The 15,564-nt window shown below is 34.6% G+C and overlaps 1 protein-coding gene across 1 annotated transcript in view; it reads right to left on the reverse strand.

Annotated features, from left to right (window-relative positions):
- KLHL1 (kelch like family member 1) overlaps positions 1–15,564 on the reverse strand; it is a 370,470-nt gene that overhangs the window by 243,421 nt on the left and 111,485 nt on the right. Inside the window, exon 2 of the mRNA XM_044249858.1 lies at positions 3,150–3,332. Within this exon, the coding sequence (XP_044105793.1) occupies positions 3,150–3,332 (183 nt within the window). The remainder of the gene's footprint in view (positions 1–3,149; positions 3,333–15,564) is intronic.

The following is a 15,564-nucleotide window of genomic DNA, read 5'->3' on the forward strand; positions in this document are numbered from 1 at the left end:
GTATACTGATTAAAAATACTTCAAATAAGAAATATTAAATTACTACCAATATAAGGCTATAAAATAAGATTATGTAAATTACATGAAACACTGCTTTTTAAAATATTAATGAGCATTTGATGTGCTAATATACTTTTTTTTTGCTAATATACTTTTAAGTTGATTGAGTCCCTCTGTCTTTTTACACACACACACACATATAATTATTTAACCAATTTATAAGTTAAATGAGGTAAATTTATTTACACTCTCAAATTAAGAATATCTTTTACAATAGAATTTTTTTTTCCAATTTATTTATTTTCAGAAAAACAGTATTCATTATTTTTTCACCACACCCAGTGCTCCATGCAAGCTGTGCCCTCTATAATACCCACCACCTGGTACCCCAACCTCCCACCCCCCCGCCACTTCAAACCCCTCAGATTGTTTTTCAGAGTCCATAGTCTCTCATGGTTCATCTCCCCTTCCAATTTACCCAAAAGCACATACCCTCCCCAATGTCCATAACCCTACCCCCCTTCTCCCAACCCCCCTCCCCCCAGCCACCCACAGTTTGTTTCGTGAGATTAAGAGTCACTTATGGTTTGTCTCCCTCAATAGAATTTTTAACTAGATGCTATTAAGATGAGAGTTCAGGATAATTTGCATATTTGCCACAAATATTACAACGTTGAATATCTCTTTAATAATGACTATTTGTTAATGGCTTTCTGCTGATAATAATGCACTGTCATAGAAATATTTGAAAATGCATGTGGATAGTATATTATTAGAATTGTTGCCATAGTTAACTGATATTTTGAACCCTACCAGACCTACATTAGTTTTTCAATGTTAAATGTTCCCTCCTATGCATTTCTTGTGTATCAAATTCACTTTCACATTTTAATATTGCTATCATAGCAGAAATATAGCTTAATTCTTCAGGAATGTTTTTAATAGTTAGCACTTAGATGTACATAGACTACCTAAATAATAAAATTTAAATTAAAAATATAGGAAACAGGAGTACATTGAAAATATTTTTTGGGGACGCCTGGGTGGCTCAGTTGGTTAAGCAGCTGCCTTCGACTCAGGTCATGATCCCAGTTTCCTGGGATCGAGTCCCACATCGGGCTCCTTGCTCGGCAGGGAGCCTGCTTCTCCCTCTGCCTCTGCCTGCCATTCTGTCTGCCTGTGCTCGCTCTCTCTCCCTCTCTCTCTGACAAATAAATAAATAAAATCTTAAAAAAAAAAAGAAAAAAAAAGAAAATATTTTTTTATATGTTGATAACTTACACTTTCTACCAATTCACTAGCATTAATAATAATAACATACATCAGGGTAGTCTAAGGCTATTTGCCTATATATTCAACTATTTAAAATAATAAAATAATAAGTATCAAAATTAAATTATTTTCTCAATTGTAATTTCAAAATAAAAAATAGAAAAACAAGTAAAAAATACCAAATTTAATGAATTTTCATAAGTGAAGTAGTAAGAAATTAATGCACAAAATAATTGGATGTTTAGTTCTTGTTACCTAGAATTATAAATCATAAATACATAAGGGATGTTTAAAAGCATATTATTTTTCAAATATATTGGACCATAAGAATCATATTAGTATGTTATAAATTTTTTTAATTAATAAATGCAAAATAAAGATGTCAACATGAAATACTTTTTTTAACTTATTTATTGAAAAGAGAGAGAAAACACAGGAGAAGGGTATGAGACAGAGGGAGAAGGAGACTCCCTACTGAGCAGGGAGCCTGTCAAAGGGCTGGATGCAGGGACTCCAGAATCAGGATCTGAGCCAAAGGCAGGCTTAGCCACTGAGCCACCCAGGCGCCCCAACATGAAATACTTTGAATTTCCTAGTTGAAACAAATAATATATACCCAAGAAAACCAAAAAAAAATTTTTTTTTGAAAACCAAATTTTTTTAATTGTGGCAGAAACATATATCTCATTTCAGATCTTAAGTACATTCTCCTAGGTTAAAATGGATTTCTACTTAGTGTAATTATGATTCACACTAAATGGACTATTTATCAAGACTAGGTAGAGGAAGTTTCATTTTTGAGGTATTTATATTTGCTTTATTTATTAAAAGAGATTACTTAAAATGGCACTGTAATTCTTCCCACAAAAGAAATAAGGAGTAAAAGAAAAATAATTCAAGCTCCCTTAAAAATGTAGATTCTCAACTACTATAAATAAATTTAGCTATGATCATTTGACAAAACTTAGTAGGATACATTTGTGATTTAGAATTCTGTAAATTTACCTATATGCTTCATTATTCTTTGCATTTAAATAATAGCATTATGAAAAATGGCATGTGTTAATAGATGGAATAGCAAGTTGTTCTTGATGTTCTTATTGGAAAATCTTAACTTTGATTCTCAGTGATTTTTTGATCATCTAATCTCTGAGCCTGACAACATTTGAGAGCATAACAGTCACTTAATGAATAAACACATGGGAACACACAGACACAATATTTTTATAATAAAGTATCATGCATATCATATTTATTATATGATAAATTACCTGGAAATTCACAACAAAATATCAAAGTCAAAATATTTCAAATTGCATTTGAACCCCCTTCTTTCTTCTATGAATCAAAGGCCTGAAATTTTGAGTCCTTTAACATAGGGATCAGCAAATTATGGCCTATAGACCAAATCTGGCCTGCTGCCTATTGCATAACCCACAAGCTAAGAACAGATTTTACATTTCTAATGGTGGGAAAAATTAAAGGATGAATATATTCCATGACATGTGAAAAGTATATGAAATTCAAATCCCAGTGCCCATTAATAAAGTTTTATTTTGGGGTGCCTATGTGGCTCAGTCGTTAAGTGTCTGCCTTGGGCTCAGGTCATGGTCCCAGAATCCTGGGATTGAGCTCTGCACCTGGCTCCCTGCTCAGCAGGGACACTGCTACTCCCTCTCCCACTCTCCTGGCTTGTATTCCCTCTCTTGCTGCCTCCTTCTGTGTCATATAAATAAAAATCTTTTAAAAATGTAAAGTTTTATTGTTCCACAAAAAATGGATTATTAATTCTCTAATCATAGAAGGTTTTACACTCTATATACCAGACTATCACTTCTAAACATATCCATTTATCCAACAAAGACAGGTTACTGTACCTGTGTGCAGGTATTTTTCGGTTCCCGACAATCAGGATAACATCACAGAGTTGTTGTTGTTTCAAGTAACTTTCCATTTTTCTGAAGGTTTGCTCAGCATGGTGAACAGCCTGATAGAATTCTTCAGAGCTACTGGAGTCCATATCACTTTGAGGGGTCAATGAGTGGCTAGTTGCTGTCAGCCTACAAATCACACACAAAAAAGATGGTGTTTATAAAGTGCTAGGAATTGTCCAAAACAATACAGAGTTTTAGAATTTTATGGGGAAAATCAATGCATGTCTTCTTATGTTAATCATTATTAATGTGAGTCAGAAAAATCTATTTTGGGTGAAATAATTTGCTCTAGGAAGCAACAAATGAATTGTTAATTATCTTTTTTTCTAGTTTAAAAATGATTTAAAAGATAGGTTATCTATATTTAGTAGGATATTAAGTTTAAAAACCTGAGAAAGTAACAGAAATAGTAAATTACTAACATGCCTCTTCTAAAATTGATTACTAATAAAAAGTTAATTTAATCCTTTTGAAATTGAGGTGGATCATCTAATTATACTATTCTAAATTACAATTCCTGTGAGGTTATATAAATGTTCCTTTTATAGAAGTAGGTGATTTTCATGATAAGAAATTATGAGACATGGTTTGTAAAAAAGATTGGCAACAAATTAAAAAGTAAATTATTGAGTTTCATATTCCATACCCAACTAATTTAAAAAATATGTAAAACGTAGTAGCTCAGTACTAACAAATATTTTAATCATATATATGAGTGTATATGCGATAAATTTTAAAGTTTTGAAACTCTGATACTTAAGTTTGGCTATTAAATCCATTACTATCATAGACTGTTTCACAATGAAGGCTTTAAAATATCATACTGCATATTAAGGAGAAGACTCTAAATATATGTATGATAGGCCAGAAGAATGAATCAAGTATTCTGATGCCATGCTAATTAAATCCTTATAACTTTAAAAATTAAAATGAATTAGATATATAACTATAATAGTGAAGTAGCTTATTTTAAGACAGAAAGTATGGAGAATTCCTCTTCTAATCACAGGGAAGTAACTTGTAGCTAACTAAGCCCTTCACTGAGAACACCAGGAAAAAATGTTACATATGCTATCAAAATAACTAAATGAATTTAATAATAGCTACTAAGACAACCAGGACTTGAAAGACCAAGATCTTAGAATAAAGAAAAAATCATGGAAGTCAGCTCAAAATTCTACACTGCTTCTTCTTTCCCTCTAAAGGTATTTACTAATTATAAGCAGTGCAAGGTGAGAATCTGAAAAACTCAGCATAATGCCGCAGTCAATAGTATCATGGGGTTTGGATGAAAAGATAGATATTGGAATTATGGGCTCCAAAGGTAGCCAGAACTTGAGAGAAAATGAGGGGCCATAAAGGAGGAAAGTTTGGGAAGGCTGTCATTGTGCACACTTTCCCCAGAGATATTTGTGATTCTTAAGCACCACTAGGCAAGCAGAAAATGGTTTATTGGAGATTGAAAAGTTAAATAGAGCTTAAAGATAAAAATTTGAATTCAAGGACCAGGAAAGATGACTGGCCCTCATAAATACACAGGCTCTCAGCTGAACTCCCTTAAGGGTTCTATCCTAAGAGGAAAGGGAAATGGAAATTGACAGATAAAATAAAGATAGAAACTTAGATCTGAATCAATGAAGTCTCTGAGTGCATTAATGTGATCTAATCTAAATGTCAGCAAACAGTCAAAATAAACCCCTTTAGAAAAAGATAACCTCATAGAAACTCTGATTTCTTGTGTATGTATGTAATGCTTGACATTAAGGTAAAAAATAAAAGCTGGTCTATAAATAAACTAGACCTAGGGAGAAAAACAAGACAATAGAAACAGGCTGCAAGGTGCTACAGATGTATCTCTGAATAGAAGGATCACAATTAGTTATGGATGTGAAAATAACCATCATTACTATATTTTAATATAGTACTTTAATAATAAAATATTTAAAAATAAAATTTATTTTTTTAAAAAATAAAAATAAATATTTTAATATTTAATTAAATATATTTTATATTAAATATAGTCTATATTTTTACATTAAATATATTTGATTAATATTAATATTAATATATTTAAAGTATTATTTATAGTAACTTAATAATAAAATATTTTATGTTTTAATATAGATGACAAACTGGAAAGTATCAAGAACATTAGGTGATATAAAAAAATCAAGTGGAAATATAATAATTTAACTCAAGATTTTGATAGAGGAACTGAACTTGCAGAATGCATGCAGGTGAGGAAAACATAAGCTGAAAAATAAATAGAAAATATTGAAACTGAAATGTTGAGATAAAAAGATAAGTTTCTGAAACAAATGAAACATGGTAAGAAATTACAATATTCATATAATTGTAGTCTTAAAACAGGAAAAGGCATGATAGGGCAAAAGCCATCTGAAGACATAATGGCCAAGAGTTTTCAAAAATGTGTTAAAGACATCAAGACAAAAATTAAAGATTCACTATCCATAAACAGGAAAACAAGTTCTTAAAAGTTCCCAGTTAAAAAGAACCAATAGCATGGAGGACAAGGGGTGTTAGAGAGGAGAAGGGAGTTGGGGCAAATTGGAAGGGGAGGTGAATCATGAGACTATGGACTCTGAAAAACAACCTAAGGGGTTTGAAGTGGCGGGGGGCTGGAAGGTTGGGGTAGCAGGTGGTGGGTATTATAGAGGGCACAGCTTGCATGGAGCACTGGGTGTGGTGAAAAAATAATGAATACTGTTTTTCTGAAAATAAATTAATTAAAAAAAAACCCTTCCTCCAACTCATTTAATGAAGCAAATATACCATGGGAACAAAACTTGGAAAGGATGTTACAAGGAAAGAAAATTAATGGCCATTCTCTCTTCTAAACATACTTGCAAAAATCCTAAGCAAAACACTAGCAACTAAAGACAAACTGTATGTAAAAAATAAATGTATATACGGGGCAGTTGGTTAGGTGTTGAATTCTTGATTTTGGTTTAGATCATGATCTTAGGGTCATGAGATTGAGGCCTACATTGGGCTCCACACTAGGTGTGGAGTCTGTTTAAGATTATTTCTCCTTCCCTCTGCCTCCTCTGCTCCCCTAGCTCTCTTTAAAAAAAAAAAAAAAAGGAAAGAAAAAAGTATATAAAAAAGAAGTATATCAAATGTACAGTGTATAATGAATCACAAGTAAGTTGTACTTAATTAAGGAACACATTTCAATCATATAACCACCTAATTCATTCATATAGCAACCATATTTAATGGAAACCTTCCTTTCTTAAGACTGAAAATGAAATTTGTTAGTACTATCTCTATTCAACATTTTTCTAGAGGGTCTTTACCATGTAATATAAAAAGGAAAGAAAAAATAAAGCCCATTAGAGTTAGACCAGCAAGTACATATATAATTGCTATTATTTCCAGAAGACATGTTTGTGCACATAGAAAATCCAAAAGAACTGCAGACAAGTTTACAAATCTAAATCCACTAAAATTAAGTGTGTTCTCTGTTACCTACAATATTTGTCTACACAATATGGTTATTTCCATCAGACTTTACCCATTTCCTTTAAATATTTAAAACTAATGGAAATTTTGCTGTACCACATGTTTACCTTTCACAAGTTTGCAAATTACAACTCCAGAATACAGTCATTTCCCAGAGTACATTTTAGGAATTCGGACTTGGGAATATGTGGCAAGAACATCCTTCTACATATTGACAAACACATTGAATAGAAAAGTCACAAAATTCCCTGTAGGATGGACTTTTAAATCTAGAATGAATTTTTCATTATTGGGTTAGAGGAAGTTATGGAGAATAAAGTCAGGAGTGCAGGTTACCAAGTAGATCAAAACTGCCTCACTGATATCCTGATGTTTCTGATCTGGTACAAGACTGCATGAACAGTGTCCTGACATCAAGATACTAGAAACAGGCGCCTGGGTGGGTCAGTGGGTTAAGCCGCTGCCTTCAGCTCAGGTCATGATCTCAGGGTCCTGGGATTGAGTCCCGCATCAGGCTCTCTGCTCAGCAGGGAGCCTGCTTCCTCCTCTCTCTCTCTCTCTGCCTGCCTCTCTGCCTACTTGTGAAATCTCTCTGTCAAATAAATAAATAAAATCTTTAAAAAAAAAAAAAAAAAGATACTAGAAACAGTCCTGCAGAATGACTCCAGATAGGCTTAAAGGGGGTTGGGGATAAAGACTACATTCAGATCCTTATTTTAATTTCCTACAGGTCAAATAACATACTTAGGGCAGAAAGTTTTATACCTCACTAAGATTTTCATAGCCTGGGATATGTTATCAGGAAAAGAATTTAGTGTAGTAGTTTATCATCAAGTCACTCAAGTTGGGGTGGACATGATATTAGAGGAAATAGTGAAAGACATATAGTAATATAGTTTTAGAGTTTAGTGAGACCACAGACAGCGAATCAAACAGGGCATAGAATTTGACAAGATTTATTTAGAGATAATTATTCTCAAGGTAGAAACTTTTTTTCCATAATCAAGGTATACTAACAAATCTTGACTATAATACAGAGGTGGGCCTCTTCTAAAGAACTTGAAAGTAATCTAAAAAGATAAATAAAAAGAACAGAGACCTAGAAACTAGGATCCAAACTATTTTTTTTTCCAGAATTGTTATTCACTCCTAGCTTTTCCCTTAATAGTGCTAATTCTTTGAATTTCTCCCTATTAGATCTGAAAACTAGTTATTTTTTCTTGAAGGTTGTTTTTTCTGTCAGAAAAATTGGTTAAGTTGGTTTGACTTGATTTTCTTCCTATAAAGTCATTGTCATAGTGCTTTCACATTTTCTCATAAATCATTTCCTGAAACCAGGCTTGAGTAGAACTCTTTGACCTTGAACTTTGACTCAGGATTTAAAAAAGGGTTTCCACATCAGAATACTTAGAATTCTTTTTTTCTTCAAGATTTTATTTCTATTTGAGAGAGAGCACAAGCAGGGGGAGCAGCAGAGGGAGAGGGAAAAGCAGACTCTCCACTGAGCAGGGAGCCTGGTGTGGGTCTTTATCCTAAGACCCTGGTAACTTCCCACTAAGTGCAGAGCCCTGGTTGGCAGTGGGGGGGTGGGAGGTGGAGGGCTTGATCCTAGGACCTTGAGATTATGATTGAGAGCTGGAAGCAAGAGGTGGACACTTAAGTGACTGAGCCACCCAGGCATGCCTTATTATTATATCTTTAATGTCACTATGTAAGAGTAGGACTAAAATGAAAAAATAAATTTGCAAGCAGTTTTCTTTTTTCTCTTTTATTTTTTTTTTTTTTTAGATTTTATTTATTTATTTGACAGAGAGAGATCACAAGTAGATGGAGAGGCAGGCAGAGAGAGAGATAGAGGGAAGCAGGCTCCCTGCTGAGCAGAAAGCCTGATGTGGGACTCGATCCCAGGACCCTGAGATCATGACCTGAGCCGAAGGCAGCGGCCCAACCCACTGAGCCACCCAGGTGCCCCTCTTTTTTCTCTTGAATAAGTTAGCTTTTGTTTTGAGGGAATAATCAAAAAAAATTTCTATAATACCAGATAAAAAAATTACCGATACATAATTCTTGGGGAAGACCTGAACGTAGTAAAAGATGTTGTTATTTAAGTGAAAAATAACTATTTGTTTTTGCCATACAATTTAGTGTACACTGCAGACTTCTCTTCATATTAAGTTTCCATTAGCAAAATATTTATTGTAACTTGTAAAAATATTTCTGGTCAAAAGTTTTCTATTTTATTCCTTCCTTTTGCTTAAATATTTTATATGAAGCACATGTCATTTCAATTTTAAATCCATACAGCCATTTTTACAAATTATTATGTAAAAAATATCAAAGATCAAGAAATAAGCAAACATTCTCAGACAAGAAAACACATTATTGCATACCTATTTAAACTTGAAACTTCTACACCTAAAGTTAATATTTCTTAATTTAAAACAAAAAAGAAAGAGAAGAAAAGGGAAACATTTTTAAATAAATAAGTAAATTTAAAGAATCAACTTTACATTATTAGAATACTAGCAAATGAAACATCATCATCATTTATCGGCATGGCAGAGTAAACTGGTGTTCAGAATGAATGTCTAGTTATGCAAACACACTAATTTCAAATCTTTTAATAACCCCCAAGAGAGAGGTTTAGATACAGGAAATATTAGAAGGGATAGAGTTCAAGCACCAGGTGCTACTACTTAGAAACAAGAAAAATGAATATAGTCATTAAAGTCGCTTCTGGGTACAATTTTGTCTTAAAAGATAATTGGAATTTTAAGTATGGCTTTTTATCAGAAGTATTGAAACACACATACACACACACTGGTAAGACAAAATAATAAAAAAAAAAAGAAGAATTCATAAGTTAGAGAAAAACTATATATATTCTAGCCTCCATCAGTTACTGCACTTTGAATCTCAAATAATTTACTTATAAAATAGAATATCATTAAAACCTACTTATAGGATGTTTGTGGAAAGAACTAAAATATGTGTTTGAAAGCACTAAATATATTTCCAATAAAATGCCAGACATAAAAAATGAAATCAATAGGGGTGGCTGGGTGGCTCAGTCATTAAGCATCTGCCTTCGACTCAGGTCATGATCCCTGGGTCATGGGATCAAGTCCCACATCCAGCTCTCTCCTCGCGGGGAGGTCTCCTTCTACCTCTCCCATTCCCCCTGCTTGTGTTCCTACTCTCACTATGACTCTCTCTGTCAAATAAATAAATAAAATCTTAAAAAAAGAAAAGTAACCAACAATATTTTTAAAATAAAAAGAGTATTTTTTTGAATTGGATGTGTATCAGTATGGTGCAATATGTTGCTTGAAAAATTAAATCTACCTTTAATAATAAATAATCATGTAAAACATAAATAATAATTTGTTGTTTTCCTCTTCTAAACTTTAAAATGTATAATCTATAGATATACCTATTTAAAAGTATTTTTAAATGTTTGAAATTTTTTAAAAATTGAAATATCTGAAATATTTTCAAGGACTTTAAATTCAAAATAAAGAAAATTATGGGGAAACCTGGGTGGTTCAGTGGGATAAGCCTCTGCCTACAGCTCAGGTCATGATCCCAAGGTTCTCAGATCCAGCCCCGTATCAGGCTCTCTGCTCAGCAGGAAGCCTGCTTCCTTCTCTGTCTCTGCCTGCCTCTCTGCCTACTTGTGATGTCTGTCTGTCAAATAAATAAATAAAATCTTTAAAGGAACGCCTGAGTGCTCAGTAGGTTGGACGACTGCCTTCGGCTCAGAGTCCTGGGATCAAGTCCCACATTGGGCTCCCAACTTCACGGGGAGTCTGCTTCTCTCTCTGACCTTCTCCTCTCTCATGTTCTCTCTCACTGTCTCTCTCTCAAATAAATAAATAAAATCTTTAAAAATAAAATAAAATCTTTAAAAAAATAAAGAAAATTATGATTGAGGACATGATGAAAACAGTTGACAAATAAATTATATTTAGAATCTGAAAGTTCTCAACAAGAAAAAATGCTAAATCTGGGAAGAGAAGCAACTACTCAGAGGGAATGGGAAATGCTATAAAATCTGAAAGTGTTTCTAATATGAAATGCAGTTGGAAATTGATATATGAATGATTAACTAATGCAAATTCTGCTCTGAGAAGATGTACCACAGAACAAAGGACTTACAATAATCTGTGAACTTGGATAGTAAATACCTGAGAAGCACCTGTAGAGAAAGATTCAAAGGATATCAGATTAAGGCAAAATAAATGCTGTATTTCTACTCAACCAGGATTCAGAGAAGTGGCTCTAATGGCTATTGAGCTAATAGAAGCCTGAATTAAAAGGGATCCTAGAATCTGTAAAGCCAACATTTCCTAGTCATATTGTAGAAGAATTTAAAATGCTTATGTATATGGACATGATAGAGCAGATCTATCATAGCCAACCTGTGTAACTATAATTGGTAGATGGCCTAGGGAACATTCTTTTTACCATCATGAAATTTATTGTCAAGGAGAAGAACAGCATACCTTTGAAGCTCCCTGCTAAGTACTATAGGTGCTGATGACACAATTGAATTGAGCTCTTCAATGTCAATGGCATTATTGTACTAGATGATAAAGCTTTAGCATTAAAGACATTGTGAACTCTACTGTCACCAAAGACTACTGTCAGTGTCCAACCAAACCTGCCATCAGTTTCAGTAAATAAGGTTTTACTGGGATATAGACACACCCATTTGTTTATGTACTATTCGTGGTTGCTTTCTTGCCCCAACATGGAAGTCCAGTAGTTGTGAGAAAGACCATATGCTATCCAAAGCCAAAAATATTTACTATCTGAACCTTTGTTTAAAAAAAAAAGAAAAAAGAAAAAAAGAAAAGAAAATTGCTGGTCTTTACTATGATCATAGAAATGGAATGGTGATTGGTAGATTTTAGTTACTGATAAATATATATTGCTGGAAAATACAACTTTATCATGAAGTACCTGCATGAAATGGATAGTCCACTAAGTTATTACTTAGTCTTTTTAATGAGAAAAAGTTACAGGTCTTTTGTGTAGCAATCTGAATTGAGTCATCATGGTGGGACTTTATACTTTCTCTTTATACTATTTTGTCTAAATTAGCTCAGAGATTCAGAGTTTCTTCATGGATTAAAAGACTTTGAAGAGTGAATGCTGAAAAACTGCCACATTTCTGTAATGGGAATATTTATCCATGTTTTCCCCAGACATCAGGTCCTAGACACTATAAAATTTAAAATACCCAAACATTTTAGTAGTAATTAAATATTATCCCTGAATTAAAGCCAGTGACTTGCAAATTTAAACTGCCACCACATCCACAAGATAGGGAGGAAGCCCATGAAAGCTAAGCAACAGAGTTGGTATTTGCCGGAGTCCATACCCTGGTACACTCAGTGGGCTGATGGATTCAAACTGCAGTTATTTTCCTGGTCTCAGAATGCACAGTTGGAAAAAAATGCATTCAGAAACTGTCACAATTCTTTTATAGGTTTCCTGACTCACAAATGTGTCAATTGAACTACCACCACACATCTACAATAGTAGTAAATTCAAAGCTATACTGTATTCATAAGGAATTTGCAGGTATCAGCGCACATTAAAAAACGTAAAATATGAAAGGGGCACTTGAGTGGCTCAATGGATTAATCTCTGGACTCTTGATTTCAGCTCAGGTCATGATCTCAGGGCCTTGGGATCAAGCCCAGTGTTGAGCTCAGCCCTCATCAGAGGAGCCTCTTTCTCTTTTTCTCCCTCTATCTCTCTCTCCCTCTCCCCCTGTTAGCGAGCTCTTTCTATATATATCAAATAAATAAATCTTAAAAAAATTAAAACATGAAAGAGTAAAGATTCTATTATAGTCCACCTTAATTTGTTCATTTGGTAGGTACAAATTCCAGATGGATCTTGAATAATGACTAGATTATCACAAACATAATGAGGGAGTGATGATAATTATAGAATATATTCCAGATGTGATATTTTTAGAAAGAAAAATCAACACAACCCTGGCAGTTAGTATGCAGCTGTCAACCTGACAGAACACTTTTTCTTTCAATCATCTTTATTAAGGAAATAAGAATTTATTTCATTTCTAATGGGAGCATCATTTCAACGTCTTACCACAGGGAAATGACAACTAGTCTTCTCCTTACAATGTGTAAGAACTTTTATCACCATGATATCCATAAAACATTACATGTTTCTATGACATTTGCGACGTTATGGTCATTGGATCTGGTGGGGAGGAAATAGCAGGTATGCTAGATGTCTTCCTTGCCAGGAAGTGGGAGAAAAATCTTGCAGAATTTAAAGTGCTTATCACGTTGGTGAAAGTTCTAGGGGTATAGCAGTTTGAATATGTTAAAAAAAATGCCTTTAAAGTGAAAGACCTTAAGTGATTTACCTTATGCCACCTGCCACTACGAAAAAGACACAAGGCTTGATGGGCTTTTTTGTTGGAGACATAGCATGCAAAATTTAGGTGTTCTATACCCCTCAGTTTGCCAGTAAACTCATGAATCTACCAGCTCTGACCAAGGCCCAGAGCAAGAGAGCTAGAGAGCTCTCTTGGTTTGAGCTGTTGAACAATCAGTTCTGCTCCTGGAGCCTAATGATCCAGAAGAATAAACATTAGGAGAAGTGTCTATGACTGCCAGGTATGTTAAAGGAGCCCTGGGGCCTATTAGAGAATTATCATCCAGAAAGACTTCATGAACGAAATCATAGTTCTTCCAATAAACATTCTCAATTTGAGAATCATCTCCTGGTTTACCACTGGGTCTTAGGAAAGACAGGATTCTGGCCAGGAGGCAACTGTGAACTGACTAGCCCATTACGGTTTACAAAATCATTGAAAAGAATGTGTGCACTAGCATTCTATCTTCATATAGAAATGTTATATATGAGAATGGGCCTTAGCAGCTCCAGAAGTAAATTGCATGAATATGTGGCTAGACTCCCTGGAATCTATTTCTGCTCTATTAACACTTCTACTTCAACCAGTACCTAGGGTCTTATATTAGTTTTCTATTGATTGTAACTAATGACCACAAAAGTAACAGCTTTAAACAATCCACTTCATGTGTGTCAGGAGTCAAGACATGGTTTTGGACCTCCAATCAGGGTCTCAGAAGGCTACAGTAAAGGTGTTGGCCAGGATGAGCTATTGACTTGAGGCTCAACTGGGGAAGAATCTGCCTTCAAGTTCACTCAGGGTGTTGGCAAAATTAATTTACTTGTATCTGTAGAACTAAGGACCAGGCTTCTTGCTGACTTTCTTTCTTTCTTTCTTCCTTTTTTTTTTTTTTTTTAAAGATTTTATTTATTTATTTGACAGAGAGAGATCACAAGCAGGCAGAGAGGCAGGCAGAGAGAGAGAGAGAGGAAAGCAGGCTCTCCACTCAGCGGAGAGCCCGATGCGGGACTCGATCCGAGGACCCTGGGATCATGACCTGAGCCGAAGGCAGCGGCTTAACCCACTGAGCCACCCAGGCTTCCTTTTTTTTTTTTTTTTTGAAGATTTTATTTATTTAGTTGAGAAAGAGAGACACAGAGAGAGAGGGAACACAAAAATGGGTGTGGGTGTGGGAGAGGGAGAAGTAGGCTTCCCACAGAGCAGGGAGCCCAATGCAGGGCAGAATCCCAGGACCCTGGGCTCATGACCTGAGCTGAAGGCAGAAGCTTAATGACTGAGCCACCCAGGCACCCCACTTGCTGACTTTCATCTAGATGATGCTCTTCCTAGAGGTCATCTTTAGGTCTTGGAGGACACCCGCAACTCTTAAAGGCCACCCACAATTTCTAGCAGCCATCTATAATTCTCTTCCACACAGGTCTCCTCACTAGGGCTAATTTCTTCATCAAGTCAGCCCAGAGGATCTCTAGAGAGAATCTTAATGCAAGATGGCATTTTACATAACATAACATAATCATAAGAGAAATATTGCATAATTTTTGCCATATTCTATCACGAAGACTCAAGTCACAGGTCCTTCTTATACTCAAGCAGAGAGAATCATTTAAGACTATGAATGCCAGAAATCAGGGATCATTTTTCATTAATGCCACAGACCTTGCAAGGAGACCATGATCCATTATCAGGGATGGTGAAATTATGATCTGTTTTATAGATGGGCCTGATTTAAGTGGTCTTTTAAAAAATTATCACTCTGATAATACATGGACTTCTTGCTTACAATTACTAACACTGAACACTAAAGTTTTGGCAATCTGTTTTCAAGTGTAAATTTTCTCCTGACCAGCTTTAGGCTCCCTGTGACACTGTATCAATAGGGAGGCAGGAGGTTACTCTGTGAGTAGGGTGATTAGTCCCAATTACTAAGGAAAGAAATTGTGCTGCTTGTAAAATGTGGTTAATGAGAAATATGTCTGGAAACCTGAAGACTGACTGTAATGCCACTTAGCAATCCTATATCCAGTGATAAAGATCAGTTTTGGCACTCCATTCAATATAGGAGGAGCAGTAAGGACTCAGCACCTTCAGGAACAAAGGTTTAGCTTACTCCACCAGGTAAATAATGTTGATAAAATTGGTACTGTCAGAGGACAAGATGTATATGAAACTGTTGGGGAACTAAAGAAGTTGGGATTAATAACCTAGGTCACTCACCAGCCACAAAATTCACCTTTCATTTTCCTTGTATGGATATCATGAAAATATGGTATGGTATATCATAGATTTGGTAAGATATTGATTCCTCCTGAAGAGATTAATATTTTATCATTAATAAATTAGAAAACAAATTCTGTTTTTGTTTTCATTAAACATCAAAACATAAAATAAGATAAAAGTAAAATTACTGATCAGTGTTATTTGTGATGGTATGAAGTCCACAAGAGAAACTTC

This window comes from Neovison vison, chromosome 5, assembly GCF_020171115.1.
Source record: "Neovison vison isolate M4711 chromosome 5, ASM_NN_V1, whole genome shotgun sequence".
In the NCBI taxonomy this organism is placed as follows: Eukaryota; Metazoa; Chordata; class Mammalia; order Carnivora; family Mustelidae; genus Neogale; species Neogale vison.